General features: G+C 35.7%; 1 protein-coding gene across 3 annotated transcripts; it reads left to right on the top strand.

Moving 5' to 3' along the window:
- Positions 1-7,067: 7,067 nt before the first annotated feature.
- On the top strand, positions 7,068-24,052 carry LOC134851543 (uncharacterized). 3 transcript variants are annotated; one of them, XM_063867674.1, is made up of 6 exons: positions 7,068-7,101; positions 12,588-12,701; positions 12,780-12,927; positions 16,523-16,721; positions 23,207-23,304; positions 23,658-24,052. In XM_063867674.1, the coding sequence occupies exons 2-6, from the start codon at positions 12,639-12,641 to the stop codon at positions 23,873-23,875; spliced, it is 726 nt and encodes a 241-aa protein (XP_063723744.1). In that variant the 5' UTR covers positions 7,068-7,101; positions 12,588-12,638; the 3' UTR covers positions 23,876-24,052. The 3 variants fall into 3 exon arrangements, with proteins under 3 accessions (XP_063723744.1, XP_063723745.1, XP_063723743.1); XM_063867675.1 differs by lacking the exon at positions 7,068-7,101 and adding an exon at positions 11,654-11,876; XM_063867673.1 differs by lacking the exon at positions 7,068-7,101 and having other exon boundaries at positions 11,894-12,701.
- Positions 24,053-26,113: the final 2,061 nt, after the last annotated feature.

Below are 26,113 nucleotides of genomic sequence, written 5' to 3'. Positions count from 1 at the left end.
TGTAGTATAAAGAATCCCATATAGTTGGTTCTTGAGGAACCGACTTTTAATAGCTTTATGGGTTTTTTCGTCTCCAAGATATTCTGTCATTGTATGCTTTGATATGTCCTTTTTTTGATAGCCGTAGGAACTATTTCTTTGTTTCGGCCTATTCATCAGATAATGCATTTTCATCACCGCCTCGCCTAGCATCAACAACAGACTGAACAAAACTGTTGAAAACTTTGAAATTCGATAACTTCTGTACAATGTAGTCCTAGATCCAGGTAAAAGTTGAAAAGTAGAGTAGTAAATAAACTGCTGGTCAATTTGAATCTCGATATTAACATTCGTTGCCGTTGTTTTCACAAATCGTTTTCTTCCGCACATGTCTGCATATATTCCCCAATATAGTTTCTGGTATCACCAATATTTTTGAAAGTAGATGGAGAAACGGAGATTTTTCCTTTACTAGAATACTTGGATGGCCTTGCACGTAGCTGAACATTGTTCAGTCTATAATGTTTTGCTGTAGTGAATTGGAAAAAAGATGTATTTTGAAGCCAAAGTGGGTTCTAACATGATTTTTCACGTCTAAGTTGTTTTTAAATTGATATCCCACTAACAACACTTCCACATTCCTTCTATAGAGTATCCTTTTTCTCAAACTGAATTTTTTCGAAGCTCGTCCATTTTTCTTTTCTTGGTTCTTCGTTTGACATCATCATCAGTTAGGTTTGGTCTAGCTTCTTGATAAAAACAAAAATGGAAATAACAACAAAATTGCTTCAAAAACATGCTTACATTGGTTGCAATAACCATCAACTCTAAAGAATTCAATTTTTTTCTTTGTTCCTGTAGTGCAGTAACTCTCAATTTTATATTCATGTCCTGTTGCTTGAAAAAATATATGACCATGTTTTCGGACGTTCGAACTCGATTTTGCCTTGCCTTGAATTTTGATGTTTCTTCATTGTAGTCCCATCTCGTATACAAGCCTGTGGGCATATCCTGACATAGAGAATAAGGATGGAGTTGACTAGCATCAATACCAACGATTGATTTACACAAGTTGTTTGATTTTCGAATAAACATCTCGTTTGCTACTGCTTTCCTCGTCAAAACAATTGATGGACCACCGGTCATATCTTCCCATTTTTTTTCAACCAAGTCGCTATCACTCGAAGAGGATAAGTAAATTTTATAGTCGGTTGACTTTTGTAGACAGATAATTGCTAGATTCGGTAGTGTGCAGCCTTGTTGTTATACCACTATAAAAAAATTTTCCTGTTCCCAGATAGGTTTATGGTAGTTGTAGTTTTTGAACCCCGTAGGTGGTTTGGTTCTAAAGCTGAGTTTTTTCAAGGCTTGCTCTTCAGTTAATCCACTGTTAAAAAGTTTTTGATAATAATCAAACTCTTGTTCGAGAGGGTTGCTATTCTTCAGTTTGCTGTCGAAGTCATGAAACGAGGTTAGTTTTTGCTCGCCAAGCTTTTTGGGAGTATCAAACTACTCGTATGGAAAGAATCCTATTATCTTACTGGCTTTTTAAGCTTTTAGAAAAGAGTCTAAATTAGTAACTCCACTCAAAAGTCCATATTTTCCAGAAGCTGAACATCTCCAGAATTGAAGGAAACAAAGTTTTTTGCTTTCTTGATAAGTGGAGGTTCAAAATTTTTTAGTTGATAAGGTGGGAATGAGGTATTATTTAATAAGGTTTATGTCATACGGACCGCTGTTGAAACCAAATACTGGTGGAGTGTTGGTGTATTTCTCTAGATGTTGCATCAAATCAGTCAACTGATTTTTTTAATTCCTAGGAAATTGAGTAGATGCGTCTGTTACTTCCTCATTATACTCTCTTGCTTCGCTCTTATTGAAACTGCCTCGTTCAGTAAAGGTGCTGAAAATAGTGCGTAGCCACTTTTTGATTTTATTTTCATTTTTCATAAATTTTGATCGCGTTTCGGCTATATTTTTTCCGCCAACAATTCCAAGTTTGCCACAAAGTTAATATTGAGGGACTGTGGATCTTTGTCACACAAAAACTTGGGTTTGTCAAAAAAATTCGATGAAAGTGACACGTATATGGCTTCATGAGTTCCGATCCAAATTATTTATTTGGTTGTTTTTTTTTTCTTCGGATGGCACGCAAATTGATTCAAAGGATAAAATGTCTAAACATTTTTGAATAAAGTTTGTTCTATGGTATACTCAATTATGAACCCATCCAGTTTTTTGAGTAACGTCTCCCCTAGACTGTAACACTTTTGGGGAAATGGTTTTCGTTTCGATCTTTGCATAGTAGAAGCTGCGTGTTAAAACGATCGCAAAGCAGCATAGATTTATCTAAAAGTGTGTTATTTTCATGAGCGTAGAAATCACGATATTTGCCAGTTTCTAAATTACATAAAACAAATCCAAAGGCAATGTTTATTTTCGCTATGCAATCAAGTTTTTCAAAGACTTGATCCTATTTTCATTGAGTAGATTCGGATCTAGTTTTGAAAGTTGAAAATTGAATACCTTGTGGCGTCCATTTTCTCTCTCGGTAACCGTTAAGAAGTGTTGACAGGCATTCAACTTATTTCGTAGCTGATCACTATCTTCCTCGTTGTCCAAGATTTTATTCAAACCAGCAACAGAATCACTAGTTTTCCTCGCATTCAACCCGTGATTTTCTTAACGATGTTGTTGAAGTGAATATTAGCTTGGGAATTCTTTCCTGCATAATACACAATTTGTTGACTTTGGGGTTGACTTAATGTACTTCTTGCTCGCATGGAAATTCAATTCTTGCTGGTTGTAAGTACAGTAGCTACATTTTGGACAAAAACAGCTCCTCAAACGCAACTCTTGCGATGTCGGGCAGCGTTTTGACATCATACTGCAGTCGTCGCTCTTCACTTTCACATTCCAGTTGAGTGTTACCATCTGAGAGGAAAACTGGGAGATTTAGCATAGAGCAAAACTAAATAAAATCACATGGTTCCTTGAAAATTGGGATATTTAAAATGTCCAAAAAAAGTTAATAAAATTGAAATGTTGAAAATTGGATTTTTTGAAAACATTTGAAAATAATTTCAAGTAGTTATACAAAGTGTAGAGCAATTACTTTTAAAGTAAAAGAAAAACAGAATTAAAAGACTTTCATTTACTATTGCACGGAGAAAGTCAACCAATTAGAACTGATTATTCTTTTAGTAAAATTGTTTGTTGGAAATCGACCAACCAGACTCTAAAAGTGAACTCTTCACATTTTCTAAAAGTGAACTGTTTATCATTTTTCATAAACCTTAATCATGATTTAAAAAAATCGTTCAAAAAATATTTGAAATTCTCGAGTTACTCTGTAAGAAACAAAAAAATATTCCGTGCGTGCAATTTCCTTGTTGACGGAACAAATGGTGATTTTTACTTTTTTCATAATTTGTTGGACGATTATGATGTACAAAACAAAATTTCTCGAATAAGAAAAAGTCTCTTTAGAGAAACTAACTCAATGAAAAAATTTATTTTGAACCAAGTTTTGAGCATCAAATCTTTAAACTCAGGGCTGAATTACACCTGACAAGGAAAAAAACTTTGTTTATTCTCGAAAAATTGAAATTGCTCGAAACCGTTTGATAAAAAATCAAAGACTCTTTTTATCCCCAACCCGATACCCAAATGTGTGATAACTCTTCAGAAAAATTCTTGAATCCTTCACTTCTTTAATGATTTTCAAAGTTCAAGATCCTGCATGACCAGATTTTGAAGTTTGCCACAAAGTTAATATTGACGCACTGTAGATCTTTGTCACACAAAAACTTGGGTTTGTCAAAAAATTTCGATGAAAGTGACACGTATATGGCTTCATGAGTTCCGATCAAAATTATTTATTTGGTTGTTTTTTTTCTTCGGATGGCACGCAAATTGATTCAAAGGATAAAATGTCTAAACATTTTTGAATAAAGTTTGTTCTTTGGTATACTCAAAAATGAACCCATCCAGTTTTTTGAGTAACGTCTCCCCTAGACTGTAACACTTTTGGGGAAATGGTTTTCGTTTCGATCTTTGCATAGTAGAAGCTGCGTGTTAAAACGATCGCAAAGCAGCATAGATTTATCTAAAAGTGTGTTATTTTCATGAGCGTAGAAATCACGATATTTGCCAGTTTCTAAATTACATAAAACAAATCCAAAAGCAATGTTTATTTTCGCTATACAATCAAGTTTTTCAAAGACTTGATCCTATTTTCATTGAGTAGATTCGGATCTAGTTTTGAAAGTTGAAAATTGAATACCTTGTGGCGTCCATTTTCTCTCTCGGTAACCGTTAAGAAGTGTTGACAGGCATTCAACTTATTTCGTAGCTGATCACTATCTTCCTCGTTGTCCAAGATTTTATTCAAACCAGCATTAGAATCACTAGTTTTCCTCGCATTCAACCCGTGATTTTTTTAACGATGTTGTTGAAGTGAATATTAGCTTGGGAATTCTATCCTGCATAATACACAATTTGTTGACTTTGGGGTTGACTTAATGTACTTCTTGCTCGCATGGAAATTCAATTCTTGCTGGTTGTAAGTACAGTAGCTACATTTTGGACAAAAACAGCTCCTCAAACGCAACTCTTGCGATGTCGGGCAGCGTTTTGACATCATACTGCAGTCGTCGCTCTTCACTTTCACATTCCAGTTGAGTGTTACCATCTGAGAGGAAAACTGGGAGATTTAGCATAGAGCAAACCTAAAAAAAATCACATGGTTCCTTGAAAATTCGGATATTTAAAATGTCCAAAAAAAGTTAATAAAATTGAAATGTTGAAAATTGGATTTTTTGAAAACATTTGAAAATAATTTCAAGTAGTTATACAAAGTGTAGAGCAATTACTTTTAAAGTAAAAGAAAAGCAGAATTAAAAGACTTTCATTTACTATTGCACGGAGAAAGTCAACCAATTAGAACTGATTATTTTTTTAGTAAAATTGTTTGTTGGAAATCGACCAACCAGACTCTAAAAGTGAACTCTTCACATTTTCTAAAAGTGAACTGTTTATCATTTTTCATAAACCTTAATCATGATTTAAAAAAATCGTTCAAAAAATATTTGAATTTCTCGAGTTACTCTGTAAGAAACAAAAAAATATTCCGTGCGTGCAATTTCCTTGTTGACGGAACAAATGGTGATTCTTACTTTTTTCATAATTTGTTGGACGATTATGATGTACAAAACAAAATTTCTCGAATAAGAAAAGGTCTCTTTAGAGAAACTAACTCAATGAAAAAATTTTATTTCGAACCAAGTATTGAGCATCAAAGCTTTAAACTCAGGGGTGAATTACACCTGACAAGGAAAAAAATTTTGTTTATTCTCGAAAAATTGAAATTGCTCGAAACCGTTTGATAAAAATCAAATACTCTTTTTATCCCCAACCCGATACCCAAATGTGTGGAAACTCCCCAGCAAAATTCTTGAATCCTTCACTTCTTTAATGATTTTCAAAGTTCAAGATCCTGCATGACCAGATTTTGAGTAAGATTTCCAGAGAGTTGCTGTGAAAATTTTATCAACTTTGAGCTATCCTCTCAAATTTACATCAAAATCAAAGAATTTAACTATCTACTCAAAAATCAGCAATAATCATTGATTACAGACAAAAAATTCATTTAACTTGAGGAAAAATTCTTGGAAATGCTTTTTGTTTTGATTTTTTCTTTTATTACTTATATCGGCATTATTTCTTATTTTTACAGCAAATAAATATTCGTCCTAATTTTGCGATTGCTATTTGTCTATATTGTTACTTATTTGGAAGATACGAATCCATAAAAATGTCTTTCGTTTGGATACGACAACTAGAACAAGGATGAACTTTTTTTGTAGTTCAGGTTAAACTTTTTCAGCTTTTTTACTCTAACATGCTAGGTTCTGTTCAAATATAACGTACAACGAGTAACCATAAGTTTTATTTTCGATTTATGTGGTGAAAGGCAACTGTTACGATGAATTTTTTTTGTGTTGTAGGTCTTTTATTTTCAGCTTTCCCGCACGATTAAGCTCGTTTCTGTTCAACCATTAGAAGAAACGAAAACACGTATTTTTTTTTTTAAATTATATGCTGCAGGCCATCTGTTTTGATGAACTTTTTGTGTTTTCAGTTTTCTCGTGTCGAACATGATATTCCTTGTTCACCTATCACATAAAAAAGTTACACAAAGCTTTCCTTTTCAATTTACGAAGAGGAACTAATTTAAAGAAAACTTTGTGTTGCAGAGCATCTATTTTCAACTTTTGTTGACTCAAGTGTGATGTGTTCTGTTCAAACTAAACGTTTAATGTTTAGTAATTACGAGAAGTGAGTGCACTTAAGTTTCTTGCTCATTTTATGTGCTGAAGATCAATTATTTTGAAGGACTTTTTAGTGTTGAAGGTCATTTTTTCAGCTCTCTCGCTCGAATGCGCTCAGCTCTGTTCAACTATCATCTGAAACGAGGTCATATAATTTTCTTTTTCAATTTTGTGTTTCCCGTCAACTGTTTTGTTGATCACTTTTGTGTTGCAGTTTAACTTTTTTCAGCTTTTCGAATCGAATATTTTGTATTCTGTTCAACTAAAACGTAAAACGAAAGCACATAAGTTTACTTTTCAATTTATGTGTTGAAGGTCAACTGTTTTGATGAAGTTATTTTGTGTGCAGCGCAAATTTTTACGTCTTTTTGACTCGAGTATGCTAAGAGTCATGTACAGTAAGTGCACATAAAATTCGTTATCGCTAATTGTGCTGAAAATCGATATTTTTCTGAATTTTTCTGTTTGCAGGGTAATTTTTTCCCAGCTTTTCCGCTGGGATATTTTTAGTTTTGTTGAACTACTATTCAAACCGAGTGCACTTTTAAACAATTTTTTTGATGAAAATCAACTGTTTTGATGATTTTTTTTGTGATGCGGGGCAATTATTTTCTGCTTTTTTGCTCGAATGTATTCGGTTTTGTTCAAACATTAGTTAAAACGAGTACACATATATTTTTTCTTTATGTGCTTCAGGTCAACTGTTTTGATGAATTTTTTTGCAGGGGTTAATTTTGCAACTTTACCGACTCGATCATGCTAGATTCTGTTCAACTTTTACCTAAATAGAGTACGATTAAATTTCCTAAATTTTTTTATGTGCTGGAAAGGAACTTTTTTGAATTACAGAGCAAACTTTTGCACCTTTTTTCTTACTCAAATTTCCTCTGCTCTGCGCAAATATTACGCGTAGTGAGTGCACTTAAGGTTCTTCTTCAATTTATGTGCTGAAGATAAACTAATTTGATTAATTTTGTGTTTTGCGAGGCAATTTTTTTCAGCTTTACCGCTCGAATCTGCTCAGTTCAGGTATTTGCTGAAACAAAAACGCAAAAAAATTCCTTCTCAATTTATTTGATGCAATTTTTTCAGTTTTCCCCGTTTCAAAAACGCTAAGCTCTGTTCAACTATCACGTAAAACGAAGAAGTACACAAATTTTTTTCATTTATGCGCTGAAAATCAGTTATTTGATAGAATTTTTTGTGTTGCAGGGCAAAATTTTTCAGCTTTCCTGTTTGGAATATATTATTTTTTGTTCAACTATGACAGAAAATAAGTAAACATTTTTCTTTTTCAATTTATGCGCTGAAGTAGTTCTTTTTAAAGATTTTTTCTCCTATTCCCGCTCGAATAATCTCGGTTTTGTTCAACTACCAGTAAAACCAGAACAAATAAGTTTTTTTTGAATTTTATGTGCTAAAGACTAATTGTTTTGATGAAACTTTTTGTTTTGTAGGGCAATTCATTTCAGCTTTCCCGCTCGAATATGCTTGGTTCTTGTCAACTGTTAGGTAAAACAGTTGCACATAAAATTCCTTTTCCCTTTGTGTGCTGCAAGTCATTTGTTTTGATGAAATATTTATTTCTTCAGCGGTTGCTGGTTGCTAGGCTCAGTTCAATTATCATGTAAAACGAAAACACTTAAATTTTTTTCAGTTTTTTTCAATTTAAATTTTTGAAGAACAACTAATTTGATAAATATTTTGTGTAGTAGGGCAACTTTTTTGAGCTTTCCCTACTCGTATTTGCTGGTTAGTCTTATATTATTACATAACATGTCTTAACATAAGTTTATTTTGCACCTCATCTGTTGCAGGGCAACTCTTTTGATGATTTTTGTTTGTTTTAGGCAAACATTTTCAGCTTTCCCGGTTCAAATGTTCTCGATTCTTTTTTAAATTTTTTAACATGAGTTAGGTTGAAATTCATTAGCACTCAACTGTTGCAGGGCAACAGCTATGGTGATTTTTTTGTCTTGCAGGTCGATAAATTTCGATTTTACCGGCTCAAATACGCTTGGTTATCTTAAAATATTATGTCAAACAAGTAGAGATAGGTTTTATTTTTAGATTATATGCTGCAGGATAACTCTTTGATGACTTTTTTGTGTTGCAGCTCAAACTTTTTCAGCTTTCATTGTTCGATTATGTTTTATTTTTCTAAAATAATTCATAGGAAAATTTAACTTAAGTTTTCTGAGCACCTCATCGATTGCAGGGCAACTGCTCTGATGAATCTTTGTTTTGCGGGGCAATTTTTTTCAATTTTCTCAAAATTTGCTCATCTTGTTGGCCCAGTTGAGTTTTGTACTCGATCAATACACAAAAGTCTCAATATATGCGCTACAGGGCAATTATTGATGAAAAATTTCGCAATGCAGGGCGAGCATTTTCATCTTTTTTGAGATACGAACATGCTTGGCTCCGTTCAACTATCACGTAAAACGAGTACAAATAAACTTTATTTTCGATTCATGTGCTCAAGACGAACTGTTTTGATGGATCTTTTATGTGGCTGGCAAGTCTTTCAGCTTTCCCGAATCGAACATGCTAAAATCTGTTCAACTATCAGACAAAATGTGGACACTTAGCTTTCTTCTTAAGTTTTTGTGCCGAAGAAAAACTGTTTTAATGAAAATTTTTGTGTTGCTGGGCAAATTTTTTCATTTTCCCTCAATTTTGTTTAACTAGTTCAACTACCAGGTAAACGAGTACACATAAGATTTTTCTGGTTTTTATGTTTCTGGTTTTTTAGACTAACTGTTTCGTTGAAGGGCAATTATTTTCAGTTTTTCCGCTCGAATGTGTCCGGTTCTGGTCAACTGTTAGGTAAAACGAGTAAAAGTTCTTTGCATTTTAATGGCAGGTCAACTGTTTTGATGGAAACTTTTGTGCCGCTGGTTAAAGTTTTTCAGCTTTCCCGACTCGAACTTGCAAGGCACTGTTCAACTACGAACAAGCTCGGTTCTGCTCAACTATTACATAAAACGAGTGCATTCCGAATTGATCTTCATTTTAGGTCCTGATGTTCAACTGTTTTGTTGAAACTTTTTGTATGTCATGGCAACAATTTTTTGCGTTTCCGACTCAAATACACTCATTTTTTTTTTTCAATTATCACGTAAAACAATTATACATAGTCTCTTTTTCAAGTTATGTGCTACAAGGCATTTTTAGGTGTTGCAGGGCAATATTTTAAGCTTTCCCGGCTCGAACAGGCTACGATCTGTTTAACTATCACCTAAAACGAGTACACATAAAAAATTTTTCAGTGTATGAGCTGAAGACAACTACTTTCATGAACATTTTTGTGTTGCAGAGAAAATGTTTTCAGCTTTCCAGTCTCAAAATCGCTTGGTTCTGTGAAACCATCACGTGAACCGAGTGCACATATTTCCATATATGTGCTGAGGATCAACTATTTTTGATGAGTTTTTTCGTGTTGCAGGGCATTCGTTATCAGGTTTCTCGGCTCAAACATACTGGACTTTGTTCAACTATCGCTTGAAGCGAATGCGCATAAGGTTCTTTTTTATTTCGTGTGCTTAAGATCAACTATTTTCTTTTATTAATTTTGTATTGAAGACTTTTTTTTAATTTTCTTGACTCGAACATGCTAGGCGCTCTTCAGCTATCACTTAAGGCGAACGCAGATAAGTTTCCTTCTCAATTGATGTGCTTAAGAGGAACTATTTTGATGAAATTTTTTTGTGCAACTTATTTCAGTTTTCCCGACCCAAATTTAATTATTTTATTTGGCCGAGTTGTAGCTTCAAACTCTTTCAGTACACAAAAGATTCAATATATGTGCTGCAAGGCAAGGCAACTACTTTCAAGAAAAAATTTGTTGTGCAACTAATTTCAATTTTTGCTCACTTTTCCGACTCGAACATGCTAGTGTCTGTTCAACTATCGCGTAAAACGAGTGCACATAAGTTTCTGTTTTAATATATGTGCTGAAAAGGAACTATTTTCATTAATTTCTTTTGTGTTGCAGAGCAATTACCTTCAGCTTTTCTACTTAAATTTGCACATTTTTTCAGTACAAAAAAATTCGAGATATGTGCTGCAGGGCTACTAATTTGATGAAAAAATTTATACTGGAGGGCAGTTTTTTCCACTTTCCTTATTCGAACATGCTAGGCTTTGTTCAACTACCACCTAAAACGGGTAACCATATTTTTCATTTTCGGTTTATGTGCTGAAGAGTTACTGTTTTGATGAAATTTTTGGTGTTGCAGGTCTTTTATTTTCAGATTTCCAGCACAAATAGGCTCGGTTTTGTTCAGCTATTACATAAAACGATCATTGTATGTCCTGAAGTTCAACTAATTTGTTGATTTTTTTTGTGAGTCAGATCAACAATTGTCAGCATTTCCGACTCGAATTCACTCGGTTCCTTTCAATTGTTACGTAAAACAAGCATACACAGGTTTACTTTTCAAATTATGTGTTGCAGTAAATTCTTCAGTTTTTCCGAATCGAACTTGCTAAGCTCTAATCAACTATCACTTAAAAGGAGTAATATAAAATATATTTTAAATTTATGTGCTGAAATTTTTTGTGTTGCAGGGCAACTAATTTCAGCTTTCTGGCTCGAATTTGCTCGCTTTTGGTCAAATATCACGTAAAACGCGTGCACATAAATTTCCTTTTCAGTTTATGTGCTGCAAGGCACCTGTTTAGACGACTTTTTTTGTGTTGCAGGGCAACTAGTTTCAGCTTACCTGGCTCGAATTTGCTATTGCTCGCCTTTGTTCAAATACCTAGATCGAGTACACATATGTTTCCTGCTCAATTTATGTGCTGCAGGGCAACTGTTTTGATGATTTTTTTTGTGTTGCAGGGCATTGTCTTCAATTTTCCCCTATTAGAATATGTTTGGCCCTGTCCAACCATCACGTAAAAAGAGCACACATAAGTTTCGTTTTCAGTTTATGTGCTGAAGAAAATATTTTTTGATGATTTTTTTTGTGTTGCAGAGCAATTGATTTTGGTTTTTTCAACTCAAAAACTCTCGGTTTTGTTCATTTTTTACGTAAAACGGGTGCACATATGTTTGCTTTTGCATTATTTGCTAAGAATCAACTACTTTGATGATGTTTTTTTTTGTGTTGCAGGGCATTTTCTTCAACTTCCCTCGTAGAATATAACAATCACGTAAAAAGAGTACACATAAGTTTCGTTTTCAGTTTATGTGCTGAGGGGCAACTGTTTTGATGAAAAACGGGTTAACGTTAGTTTAAATTTCCTTTCATGTTATTCAGGGCAACTATTTTGATGAGCTTTGATCATAACAAAATTATAAGTTTCACTAGAAGAAAGAACCAGTGAAACGATTATTGAATCATATATCACAAAAATTGTAAGACATTGCATAATTGCTCTCTTGTTATCCACTTACCACCATCAGAACAATAGAAAAATTATCGCATCTAAAAAATTGCCGTAGTCGCAGCATTTCCAAATTTGAAAGGGTTCCATTGACTATTAGACCTTGAGTTGAGTTAAGCATTTCCTTGATATTGGTTGAGGCTCAATGTGACACTCTGGCAGAAATAATCGGTTAGTTAGAGGTGTCGCTAACTTTTCAAAAAAGCAGTTTTTTTTTATATTTAAAAAAGTTACCGTGTCGCTTCTTGTTTTGATCATTTTCGACACATGATTCGGCCTTGAAAGCCTCATAATTTGGCTTTATTCTAATTCAATTCACCTTTGTGGCATTGTTTGTTTTTTACACCCCGTTGGACAGCCATTGTTCGACCCAGTTTGACTCAAGATTGGAGTTGTTTGACTCGTGGTTCGATTTTGTTTGGTTTCATTGAAGCCTTGCGCAACCAATTCCTGGATATTGTTTACTCTGCAAACTGTTAAAATTTCAAGTAAATGGAAACTCCCGATTTGTAAGGTCATGCATAAGTCGAGAATACAAGTTTTGTTTTATTTTCGGATAGTTTTCGTTAATCTGTCAATAACAATATTTACTTTTTGCCCATTGCAGTCGAGACTTGATATACTGAACATTCGACGCCTTTTCTTTGCTGAAATATAATTGCTCTTTTCGAGAGTACCAATTTCAGATCGCTTCGATTTTCGCCCAATTTGGGAAAAAAATCAATTTTGAAGTTTTCTCTCAAAAACTGATAATTTCACCTTTTTTCATTCGCTATGTTCAAGTTGATTTCAATTCTGAACACTGCGTTCGTTTTTCTGCAAATAACTAAAAGCTATGCAAGTCTTGGTACTGAATCAACTAGCGAGATTGTACTTTCTCAGGAACAAATCGACGAGTTCAATGCAGGAGATGAAAACACCAGGGCTTTGGTGATGACTCAGGTGAACTTGATTTTCCAGAGTCAGCTTAATCAGACAGGGGCTTCAAACATTCCAGTGAGTTCGCTATACCGCCAGTAACTTTATCAGTCTGATGTAAGTAATTCGTCATGATATTAATTTTTAAATCTGAAGGTGACTGAAAGTGACTTCAACACAATGGAAACGAGTATTCCGGACTTCACTCTCAAGACTACCCATTGTTCAGTTAAAACACCAATGAAAATCAACATTAAGCAAGCAACAATGGATGGCTCTTTCCTGCCAGCGCATTTCACTACAGGTTCGTAAAGTTATACGAGTGAGTTATGACCTTTTGATTATACTCATAGAGTAATTTCAGATAAGGTACGCCGTCTGCTCGTCACGCTATCTTATTTTTGGCCGGATAGATTCGTGCAACTTCTTAATCTAATACCAGCCTTAATCTTACTCTTATATCTCCTAGTCTCAGTAGATCTAGTGTACACCGGTTTATGCGATTAGTTTCCAGAATCAGAACAACTGTATTCTAAGTTTAATCCAAATTGCTCTGGTGCTGAAACTACAAGTAGTTTCAGCACTTACAAATAAGTGGGTTGTTAGTTTGATGGAGTATGATTGGTTAGTATTCAATATTTTGTTGAGATAAAACATCAGAAGAAAATCCCATAATAAGTTCTAATGTAGATCTGATTCCACGAGGTTTATGATTTGTGGGAATGTTTAAAGGAAATTATGAAAAAAAACTAATCGACCGAATTAGTGAAAAATTTTTAAAAAATTTTGACCAAATATTCAGTAATTATTAGACAATAAATTTTTTATTTTTGTGAGAACTTCTAGATACAGTTTAAGCTATGCTAATTGTCAAAAAAACGTGCAGCTAGTCTTTTTTGTATCTGTGGGTAAAAGACTTATTTAATTTCAAAAACTCCACAAAAGTTTAACTTCCATACCAGTTCAGGAATTAGGGGAGGTGGCGGCGGACGCTCCTCCTCAAGGATTCGACGCCCTGCCGACCAAAAGGGTCCCACATTTTTACTTTTTTGAGACATCCATTTTCGGCTAACTCACCCTAAAACTTTTCTAAAAAGCTATGCATTTACGCAAAAAGTGAGATGATTACTTTAAGCATGGTTTTTCTATGATAAACCTACGCAAACAGTGCTTTGAAAATCAGAGTTGCACAGGCACAAAAACAGTTACTACCACCTACCCACCCATCAGTATTACCACGCGTCAAATACTAAGCTGAGTTAGCACTGAACAGCGTGAGATAGACCTTTTTAATAATTTGCAGGTCTTGCAAAGAGTAGAAAAAGCATACAGTGTACCAGGGATCGTAACGAGCCCAAACGGAGAATTAAGAATTTGGGTCTGATGGGACTCTCGCATTGATCATAAAAGCTTATCGGACATTTTTCATATACTGAAAAACGCTAATCATACACTTTTACTGTAATTCCATAAGTACAGAAAATTGCATAAAGGGTATATTTTTAGGCATTTTTATATATGGAAACCGTATGACTAACATTTTTCCTCAAACCAAAAAGTTTGATTTTTTCAAGTTTAATTTCTCGAAGTGTTTGGGTTGCGTTCGTAATCGAACTCAAGTGGCAAAAACCTTGGATACTCAAAATTAGAGTCAGCAAAGATTTGGCCTTTTCGCAACTACAAACTACAATGCATCGGAAATGGCCTGAGTTGTCTTAGGTTTGTCTTAGAAAAATTTTATAATAAACATTTAAAATTTTTGAATGTTGCAGAAATGATCAAATGTGATTTTTGTTAACATTTGAGTTTTTAATTAATCATGAATTGATCAATGAATACACAGACATGCCTTTTCGAAATAAATTGGCATTTTCAGCGTTTTTGAAATAAGTGTTCCTGAGAAAGGAAAAAAAAATCAACTCTTGTGTATCTAGGACTACATTATAAACACAAAAAACTAAGTTTTGGAAGCTATTTTTTTTCTAAATGTTCATTTGAATACCAAATTCGTGTTGCCATTATAAAAAAAAGTTTATTTTGAGGAAACCTCGATACTACATGAGTTTTTGCTGCCGCCATCAAAAGAATGCTAGTCATAGAATTTCCCTAAAAGAAAATCTATGACTAGCATTTGTTGTTGACAAAATTTTCTTTTTATTTATGACAATACAAGACAACTTTCTTTGAAAGTTCGATGACTTCTTTTTAGCATAATGTATAAATTTTTTATGATTAATGTTTTTTCATAGACTTAGTTTATGGAATTGTATGACATTTTCAACCCATGGAAGTCAACCTGGGCCATTGGACAATTTTCAAAGCACCATTGTTTCGCGAACTAAAATCTCAGAAAATAGATAACCTTTTTGAACTAAGAATATCAGTATCTGCCAAATACTATAAAAAAAATTTAAAAAGTGTTTTTCTTTCTGCGAAAATTACGAATAACAAATTAACTCGGAAATCAGAATCAATGAAATCGAAAAGTTTGACAAAAACAAGATAGAAGGCAATCTTAATAAATTAAGGGAGCAATTAACCAGTTTTTATTTAGGTTTAACTAACAGAAACATCACACGGCTAGTTTGTTTCCTACAGAAGAACTACTTATATCATAGTAACAATCAAGCAAAAACAACTTAATTAGTAATTGTTGATATATTTAATTCATTAGATGTTTTGGGTGACAGGCTATCGGCTTCACATGGTTTGGGCCAAAGGCTGCATGTTGAGATACAGGAAAATCAGTATTAGGGAAAATCAGACTTCATTAACTTTAGTATTGAACAACTGGAAAAATTATAGTACAAAAAATGAATAAAAAAAAACTAGGCAAAATTTTATCGACCCTTTAATTACGTGGACCAAATTGATTTGTCGAGCTCTGGCAAATCACAATAAAGACCTTATTTTGACCAAAGTTTCTTTGCTGCAGGCAAAATCTTGAAAAAACAGGCCAAAAAAGAGATTTTGCATCTTTTGGAAAACTTTGTTTCCTTTCGCTTTCCCCTCAAATTTGGTATTTACAACGCTGATTTAAATTATCCGGAAAAAAGGACAAAAACTTGAAATTTCAAAGGCGTTTTCCTCAAATTGCGTTAAGTTTCGACAAAAATTGTAGAGAACAAAAGTTGCTTAGAATGTCACCAGAAATACTATAGTGCAATTTCTTCTCCGAAATTCTCAGCCAACATTTTAACTTAAAAATTGGTCATTTTGGCTTTTTTTAATTACCTAGAATTACCCTGCAACTAATTTGTTAATAGATGAGAAAGTTACATCGCAAAAAGCCTCTTACACATCCCAACAAAGTTCTGGAAAATTAAATCTCCAAAAAATGTGCGCAAATTGTTTGAATTTTGTTTTTAAGCAAAAATTTTGGAATTTATATAGTAAAAATACATTTCTTGACTATCAACTTAGAATACTTTCCCTTTTACAGATTTTTGGAACTTTAATCATTCCAAATCTTTGTTGGGATGTGTAAAACGCTTCTTGTGATATAGATTTCTTATCTATTAACAATGCATTTGCAGCGTAGTTCTTGATAAATTGAAAAAAGCGAAAATGGACCCATTTTTCGGGAAGAATGTTGGCTGAGAGTTTTGGAGAAAAAGTTGCTCCATAGTACTTCTGGTGAAACTCTAAGCAACTTTTGTTCTTTTCACTACTTGTCTTATCTTAACTTTGAGAAATACGCGTTTAAAAATTCAAGTTTTGTTCGTTTTGTCCGGTTAATTTAAATCAGCACTGTATTGGCTATGGGTCGGTGGTCTTTGTTCATGCGAGAATCAGTGTTCAGCTGAAGCCATTACCAGTCGCCAGCAATAAAAAAGTGCATTCAACCGAAGTGTTGCATACCTACCTAAGTATCAACAAAGCAAGGTATTTTGTTATAGGAAGTGAGGATTGTGACACTGATGGAAACAGTTTCCTTAAAGCTTGCCTGAACAGCAATGCCTCCTTTCAATGTTCGGCACAGGCAGTGTTTGGCCAGTATATCTTTTGGAATCACAATTGCGACTTTGTTTGGGAAACAACTGCTCATATTGACAGTTTGAAATGGAGTGGTTTGATGGAATTGAAAGCAGCAATCAGGTGAACCTTGTTAGAGGCGCTATCTGTATCCTTGCATGCAAAATTTTATGGTGTCTCTTATAAAAACAATCTAATATAACCCGATCAGTACTGATTCGAAACTGAAGAGTTGAAAGAAAATAGTAAAATTAATAAGTAATTTAAAAAGATTGTTTATGTAGAGAATAATTAGATACACAGTATCGATAGAGTAGATAAGTGTAAATGGCGTTAAGAATATAAACAAGGCACTCAGAATAACATTACTGTATCAAATAAAGGATATTGCGAAACTGGCAAAAGCGCAACGTAAACATCATTGTTGAAACATCATTAACTGGATAAAAGAGGCCTTGAGTGGAGTCACAGAGCACGTTAGCACATAATCCTAGACCTAGAAATATAGATATATGTAGACTAAAAGCGGTAGCGAAGGTCGCCTCACGACATTCCCCGCGGTAGGAAGGTTTCATCTCTAGCATAAGGTTTTAACTTTAGCATCAGAGCAAGATGAAAATAGCTACTAACAGGACCCGCATTGACTTAGTCAGCTTCTGAAAGCGCTGAGAAAAAGTATTGCATTTTTTTTCTATTCTTTTGCTCTGCTGGTTTCGGATCTCTGCTTGTTTTACTCGTTTGAAAAGGGTCACTTGATCTTGCTTGATCAAGCCTCGCTGTTGTCTTATGACTTTATTATTTTTTCGAGGAGAAACTGGGATTGAACTGGGCTGGGCGACAGAGGCTTCTTGCACTAACGCCTCATATTCCACTAATTTAACAGAGTGGCGAAGAGGATCGCCACAAAATCTTGTAATTTTTTTTGGTTCGTGCCGTGGAACTGGTCACCTTAGATTTATCAGGGGTCTGAGTGGGAGGAACTACATTGATTGCTGAGGCATCCCCATTTCCGACCTCGCCTCCAGACTGAGTCACCATCATGCACGAGCTTGTTGCTTGTGAGCTAGACGCTGCGGTCTTCTGTGGAGTGGGTTCGATTGGCCTCACGATTGCCTTTTCCGGAAAATGGGTCACCTCCCATGCCTTCAGCTTCTTTTCGGGGGTGCTGAAAAATGACTGGAGGTTGCCGCTGCTCGTTAACCGGTGTTGATGACGACGCTTGTGTCGCAGAATTGGGAAGGCTTACAACTGAACCCTCACTTAAATACACCGCGGTCAAGTCAACGCCGCGGAACTTGAACTAAAGGAGGCATAATGTTGAGCACCCGGTACTGGAAAAGACGACTGTTGTTTCGGAGCGATCTTTTTCTGAGCAGGAGCGTTTCTCTGGCGCAAAATACCCTGACTGGCTGGAATTTCAAAAAAAATTGGCGTTGAACTTTAAACAGATATGATTTTTCCGATATACTTTTCCCTTGCCTGACGACTTCACTTTTAAAACCTGAACTATGGCCAGTTCAAATCGAGTGCGGTAATTCATTAATGCAAATGCACGATGCTAAGAGTTTCATTACATTATTCGCGCCGGGGGTTTTTGTTGATACGACAGAAGGAGACTTAAAAAACCGATTGACCGCCTAAAATGAAGATTTTTTTAATCGTTTTCGTCAACAATTGGACCCGCAAAATCAGGTTGCAACTCTTGATTTGGATCCGACAGCTCCAGTAGCGGCTATGAAGGAATAAACACATAAAAAAAGTTCGAAGCGAGTACACTCTCTACATTTTACGCATATCGGTTAAGGAAAAGCGACTTGATGTATTCGGAGGCCTGCCTACATCCTAGTTTCTTTTCCTGGGTGCAAGCGCTGTAACCGCGCCAGCATAGCCGAACGCAATTGATGTGGTATTGTCAGCTTTTTGTCGACGATCACGCAATCGACGACCACCGCCATCTTTGTCCAAAATTGGACCATGTAAGCGATCATCTTATTGAATGAAGAAATATCCTTGCTGACAATGGTTTTCTTCATTGGGCGCACAAAGTGATTTTCCTCCGTCAGCTCTGCTAGTAGCTCAGCGTCAAAGAGACCTGAAAGCATCACAAATGCTTGTTTACTGCGGTTAACTTAGGGTTTCCCGTTGTTGATCGCATAAACACCGACCTTTGCGGTCACCTGATTTCAGAACTTTTAGGTTAATTATTTTCTATTTTGGCTCTCTAAGAACTTAGCTAACCCCTACTTCCGGTTATTAGTGCTGCCACAAAGTGATATCTTGCACCAAAGCAATTTCCAGTACAAATCTTTGATTTCTGATTTGGTCCATCTTTTGCCTCGATTTGAATTTGAGATCGATGTAGACCTCAATGGGTTTCATCAAATTAAAAAAGAAGAGTTCTATGAGAGCGTTTCAAAACAAAACTGCAAATTTTGTTGCCCAAGAAATTTATAACAAAAACCAATTTTACTTTTAATTAAATTCATTATGGGAGATGAAGGAGAGCTAGTGAATTTGACAAGATCAGGTCAAAGACTAGGGTTTCGATTCGTTTTTCGGTATATGCGACTCGCAATATGCACACCAGCTTATGATTGATTGGCATATATCCCGCATAACTCGCTGCCTTCTACCGACTGAAGATATAGCGAGTTAAACGCATATCACAACCTGAATTGTCGAGAGCTGGATCTTTTCACCCTCTATCGGCGATCCGCGGAAGATGAAATTATGATATCTCGTCTTTGATTATTTAGATCTTGCGATTAACATATGGCCGCCCAGATTTAGATTATCAACCCCCTGAAAATTTTGATATGCTTTCATCCTCCTATCTACCAATCGTTGCGAAACGAGTGACGGCTTTGTTGAAAGCCTGAATTGATTCAACGACGATGAACTCATGGTGTTTGAAAGGTACAGGGGCTGCAAAAGTGGAATGTGGGATGTTTATAGATATAGTCCACAATACTCCATGTCACTCCTGGAACGTTTGTAACTTGTTTTTTTACCCTAATGTTCATTGAGTGCGGAAAAAGTAGCCTTGGGGTCTATTGAGACTTCGAATCTTTTACCCAAAATTTACGGTTTAAAATTTTCGCACGACCACATAGTTGCTTTAAAAATTCGAGTTCATTCGTACTATACATTGCTTCCGTGTTTTCTAAGTTTTTCGACGCAAATGCAATCGAATTTTTGTTCAGGGCACGCCCCTTGACCACAATGACTTCCATTGCACTTAGTTTGTGATTTCATGGAAGAATCATCATGAAATATTTTTGGGTTTCTGGCAGTCATATATTATATTTTGTAGAATGCAACGTTTCGTTCTTCTTCCTACAGAAAGGTTGCTCATTACAACTATTTAGTGAGGGGCTAAAGTTTGCAGTAAACTTATACAAGTCCGATATAAACCTTTGCAAGTAGTTTAAAGTCACCATAGAAGATCGTAATTGTTTCAATGTTCGAGGAGTTCTCAACAATTTGATAGACTGAGTTTTTGAAAACTTCGCGCGTAACCATTTTCCTCAACCTCATATCCTAGCTAGATAAAGTGGTTCACAAAAAAATTGCACCTACTATTTTTTATTGCCCAGCCTTCTTCGTCTAGCTTCTGCCTCACTTTCTCAACTTGCGCGTTGTGGTTCGACGCTTCTTCTTTAGTCGCCACCAGAATGTCATCCATGTCGCAAATCACTCTTTTTAGTCCCTGGAAAATGCAGTACATCGCCTTTTAGAATTTACAAAGCATGTCTGTGAGTAGTATAACCCGTTCTTGATTCTATAAGTTCAAGTGGTCTCTCTGCATAGGATGCTGAAAATACAATGACTGCTAGTGAAATCAGAAAGAGGTAGTTGACTGAAGCCATATTTGAGGCCTAGAGATATAAACCACATTTTTCGCATTAGTCGCGATTTGAGTAGCCGGGATAATAAACTCATGCATATTTGGCATCTGGTACGTTTTTCCAGATCCAGGCATTCATGCGTTTCGCGTTTAAAGCTAATTTTTTGAATAGTCCGTCTTTGCAGTTAGAAATGATTAATCGTGCAATTTTCATGTTTCCTTTTATGTTTGTTTTTGGCCAGGTTTTTTTTCCTACTCGATCGTGAATGTGGAATGGGATTTTCCCTCTTTATTTTGACTGGGAATTAGATGGACCTTCAACTAAGAGAAAACTTTACAATTCATCGACCTAACCAGCCTATTGACAACATGGGCATACCTCTTAAGTAAATCATCTCTCCAGAACTCTGAGGTCGGATCTGACAGCTCATTGATCGTCATTGAGTCAATTTCTACCGGTTTTGTTTGGGTAGAGACTATGCCATGAGCCGCATGTAACTGCAGTCCTTGCAGATATCGGGTTGTGTTTTCCAAGAACAGGAACAACGCGGAATCTACCTCCCTTCCGTTGGACAAAATGGGTGTAAAATTTGTTCCGTAAAACTTGCTGGGGTCCCATTGCTTTGTGGTCCACATGCGTTGTGTTCAAAGAGAATCTCGCAGCACCCTTGATGATGGTATTGGGGTTCTTCTGAAGCAGAATATTGGCGGTAAGCTGATTAAGGAACGAAAACGAGCTCCCATTATCGACAGTTGCATACAAAAATTCTGATTGGATCTCAGTTGAATTCGCAGAACTTTGGCTTTCAAGAATTGGACTACATGGAATTCAATGTTGCTGTTTTTTACCACCTACTCGATCACAAGTTATTCTGATCGAGTAGGTGGTAATGCTTCCAGATTCCCCTCGCGCACTACATTTACTCTTTGTTTAAAAGATGAATTGCCACACTTTGCAAAATGCCCACGTTTCCTACAGAGGTTACAGGTGACCTCTCTCGCGGGACACGACTTTCGGTGTTTCAGGGAGAAAGGTTTCCCCCAGAATTAGGATGACTTCCTACTGCTGCCCTGTCCTTGCTTTGAGGAATGACTTTTGTATCCTCCTTTCGCAGTGTAGCGACTATTTCCTGACTGAATCAAGAATTTTGGCTCTTGTTTGATTTCAGTGATACCAGAACACTGGTTATTGTGAGGTAGTAGCCTCTGAAATTCGGCCAAATTGCTTGCCTTTTGTCAAACGCTAGTGCTAATTTCAATGTGTTATCGAGATCATCCTTGGCCTTAATCAGTTGCTTTCGAACCTCAATATCGCGAACCCATCCAATGAAAAATCATTCAAAATTTCTCTTTTCAGAGCCTGGGACCAATTGCCAAATGACGCTTACAGGGACAGCCGACCTAGAAAAGATTAAAATCTATCGAATTCTAGCATGAAATGCGTGTTATACTGTTTAACCCTTCTACCGCGTAATCACGGTCGGTCATGAATAGCGCTTAACAGCTGGGCAAAACTTGAACGAACAGGTATTAAGGTTGAGATGAGGAATAGAGTATGTGAATAGCCGTCTTCTTTCATTCCCCAAGGAGAAAAAGAAGCGTGATTTCATGTGAGCTTCTGCCTCGTGGTAGAACCAGTTCTGGTCAGTTCGAGGGTATTTGCGTCTTCTCGCCGCGTTCCAATCATCTGCTATTCTAACGGCTGCTTGATCGCGGCAAAGACGAGTAACTGCAGGTGTTTCCGGTTTTGAAGGTGGTTCGTCGGCAATAGTCGCTGGGTCTACAAGACGGTCGTTGAGGATGATATTGACCTTTAATTTGGCGACCAGGAGGAATTGGACGATACAAGTTTCCCATAAGAATGAGGATTCAACTGAGTGTTTCGTCCAAAAAGGCAGAATATCTAACAATTCAGTCCTGTCTTCACTCACAGGAATTGCTGACTGTGCTATGGTATAACTCGCCCATTATTGACTCGAAACTGACGGATTAAAAGAAAATAGTAAATTAATACGTAATTTATTTAGATGGATAATATAGAGGACACTGTATCGATATAACAGAAGTTTTGAATACGCCGTTTTGAATACAACAAGGTTCTCAGAATCAGATTATTGTATCAAGTAAACGATTTTGCGCAACTCGCAATAATGCAACGTAAACATCATCACACATAAACTGATCACACGTAAGGAAGGTCGCTTCGAGACTAGCTCAAATGAAATTTTGATTAAAAAAAAACACTTAAAATTTTCATAAAAAGAGGCAGAAATGTCTTTTCAAAAAATGTTTCTTATTGTCACTATTGCAATTTAGATTGAAGAAAACTTTCAGGCATTCCTCGATACATAGAAAAAATTTAAAGCAGATACTATAGTTTCCGTTCTGGAAAAAGCGACTGGAAAAAAAGGGATGCCAAAGGGATGAAATACGGCACCATGGCAAAAACCACCACCTCCCCTCAAAGCCTTTAAGTGATAGGTGGGATGATAACTTGATATTAAATTGGAAATTTTGGTCAATCAGAAGCATCGGAAACAACCAGCTGCTTTTTACAAAAAGCGCTGAGCAATTTCAATTTAAAACTGTTGGTCTGAGGGGAGGGGGAGGGGTGAATGTGGCGCGATGTTATCTTTATCCAAACTTCGTTGTGAGGTAAGAAAATTGGATTTAGTTGAATTGTTGAAGTCTGTTTTAGAAGGTGGAAATTCTTTACTAGAAATCACATGAGGGATATTCGACAATATTCATTTTTGTTTAGTGCCATCGATCCAAAAATTGTACCTATTGACAATCAACCAGAACTTCAGTTTGGCTTCAACCTCACACTCTCATTCAAACCAAAAAACTGGGTGATTGGTTAGTTTGGCTAGTTTTTAACAGAATATCAGAAAAAAATCTTAATGTTTCCTGCTTGAATTTATGAAACCCAAAACGTTTGTACCGTCACTCTGTATTATAAAATTAAGTCATTTTGTGCTTCCCGAGTTGTTTCTTAGCATTAATTAATCGATGTGAGCGGTTCGTTTTAAATAATTAGGCTCAAAATCTTGCTTTCGAAGAAGCAACTTGAACAGTTTCAGAGCAGTTTTCTGCAAATGATTAAGCGGTTTTTGAGCCATCTGATTGGAAAAAAGAACGCTAAAGTTTCTCAAACCGCTCAAGTTTTTGAGTGGTTTCTGAGCGGTATCTCAGCCCGGGTTGCGTTTTAGATGAAGTATCAGTGTCACAATGTGATATCATGCTCGTCGGTCTGAAAATTGGCTCCTATTGTGGCACCGTTGCAAGTATAGTTGAAGAAAATTTCCAACCAGTCCTCGACAAATGGAGCAATTTTGAAGCTGATACAATGATCACAATTCTGGAGCAGGCGACTAACAAAAAGGTGGGTGACCCAGTTTCAATTCCAGTGAGGGTAGTGAATGAATGACGTGACAGCAAACACGAGACTGCAGGAGTCGAGTTCGATCAGTTTGAGAGTTAGGACTGAACTGAACGCGACAATGGCTAAGAGGAACATATTTGAAATATCAAAAAATGTATATTTAATCTATGTTGTATTCAAGATATATGTTACCTTTTAGAATCATCTGAAAACATTTTATTATTTGACCACTTAAAATGTTAGAAAAGAAAAGATTAGAAACCTGACTGTTTGACTTCATTGAGCGGTGGTGAAGTGGTTACGTCTCCGCCTCTCAGTCGAAAGCTCGGATGTTCGAGGCCCACCATGATCCGTGCGCGTTGCTTGAGGGTGAAGCAACATTACCCAGCCCAGAAAAATAACCAAAAAAATTGCATGTAGTTCTTAAACAGAGGCTCAACAGCGGTTCGCCGTGATGAGCTGTACAGCTATTGTGTTGGTCCTTTCCCCCGTGGATAAATAGTCTTAAATTAAATTGACTTGAAAACTGAATTTCTCAAAAATATTTACTTCATTTTAGCGTTCGTTTGACTTCCGATTGAAAATTTAATCAATATGAGTTTTGCTTGTTCTTCAATGATTTTGGTTAGTTCCTTAGAGATAGTTCCTTAGCTTTTTAGAACTTAATTAGATTTGATGCTTTAGAGCTACAGTCATTTGAAATGTCTGGGATTCAGACAAACTTTGTTTTCGAAACTGCGTCAAAATATTAGCATTTTCGGAACTGCGTTTTCTGAACTGCATAAAAACAAAAAATGAAATTCCAAGCAAAAGAGTTCAATTTCGGTATAATCAATTTCAACCATCGGCAAAATGGAAGCCAGAAAATTTTTTCGTAGAATCAAGATTATCGCAGCGACAAATGAATAATTATTAAGGAGTAAATTAATGAGATTTGGTTGATAGTTCTACTAATAATTCAGATCAAATATATACGGTAAATCACCCACACAAACTTGCTGGAATCAATGCCCGAACCTTGCATGTTTATTTGGTTAATTGCATTTTCCTTGCAATTTGAGCTGGAAAAGTTTCAAGAAGAATTTTATAAAATAGCCGAAATAATTGCAATCGAACTAAAATTTCTAACTTTTCTCTCAAATTCAATTAACTTTGAGCAAAAAACAGAATTTTACCAATTTTTTATGATGCAATTTAATTTGCGGAGTCTTAGACTAAAATGATATCCTTAAAATGGGTCAATTAATTGGTTCAAAAAAAAGTTGATAAACAGGCTGAATCGTAGTTATTCTTCAATCAGTTGAGCATGTATGCCTCCTTTGTTTTGGTCCAAATCGAATGATCAAAAATAAATGAGTTGTTTTGCTTTTAATTTCCGCAACTAAAAAAGGTTGGTTAATTTTCACATAACTTTTTTTCTCAATTTGTCCTCAAAAATTTTGTCCAACAAAAACCAAATTTCAGAGGAATGAGTTTTAAAAAATTTAAGTTCATTTTATCCGGTTGATTTATAATTAATGCCGAGTTATTGTCAAATCTTTTTCGGTCAACAAATTTGAATGAAGTCAGTTAACTGCTCAATTCGACGGGCTGACGTTTTTTTCTCATTTGAGCACGAAAAAGCCATATATAAAAACCTAATCAATCTAAAGCCACCATTTTTAAGCGATATCTTGCTCAAGGTCTTGAATATTGCCCCCAAGTTGGCATGAACAACAGTGCTGATTTGAATAACCCGGACATAAAGAATAAAAATTGAAATTAGGTTAACGAATTCGAAAATTGAACAAGACACAGTTTGCATAATTTTTTAGAACTAAAATCGTGCAATTTAATTTGCAAAATTCGGGTAAAAAGTCGTACAGCGGAACGATGATTTTAGTTTTTTTCATCAGTTAGACAAAACGCCAATGTCGCCAATTATGTCGTATTCTTCTGTTCAACTAACTCTCGAAAAAAGTGTGCTTCTTGACAAAATACTTCGCTTTACGTGGTTCATTGAATGTCTACTTAGGGCAATACAAGCTTGGTTATCAACGAACACTTCCAAAGGCCCATTAGATATTATGCCTATGTCTCTAAGTATGCCATGTAAAAGAATTTTTTATTTTACTGTCTCGACCAAAGCATTATGCTCTGCTTCGGCTGTTGAAGTTCATACAAAACGCTGGTCCAACTTATTTTACCTGAGTTTTCACGGAGCTTGAGTCAATATTCTGAACTATTTCCCCTGTTTTCTATATTTCCAGCCCAATCCGCATCCGGATAGCTAACAAGATTCAA

The sequence above is a fragment of the Symsagittifera roscoffensis genome, chromosome 7 (genome assembly GCF_963678635.1).
Source record: "Symsagittifera roscoffensis chromosome 7, txSymRosc1.1, whole genome shotgun sequence".
Classification (NCBI taxonomy): domain Eukaryota; kingdom Metazoa; phylum Xenacoelomorpha; order Acoela; family Convolutidae; genus Symsagittifera; species Symsagittifera roscoffensis.
This window is presented reverse-complemented; position numbering and strand designations above follow the sequence as displayed.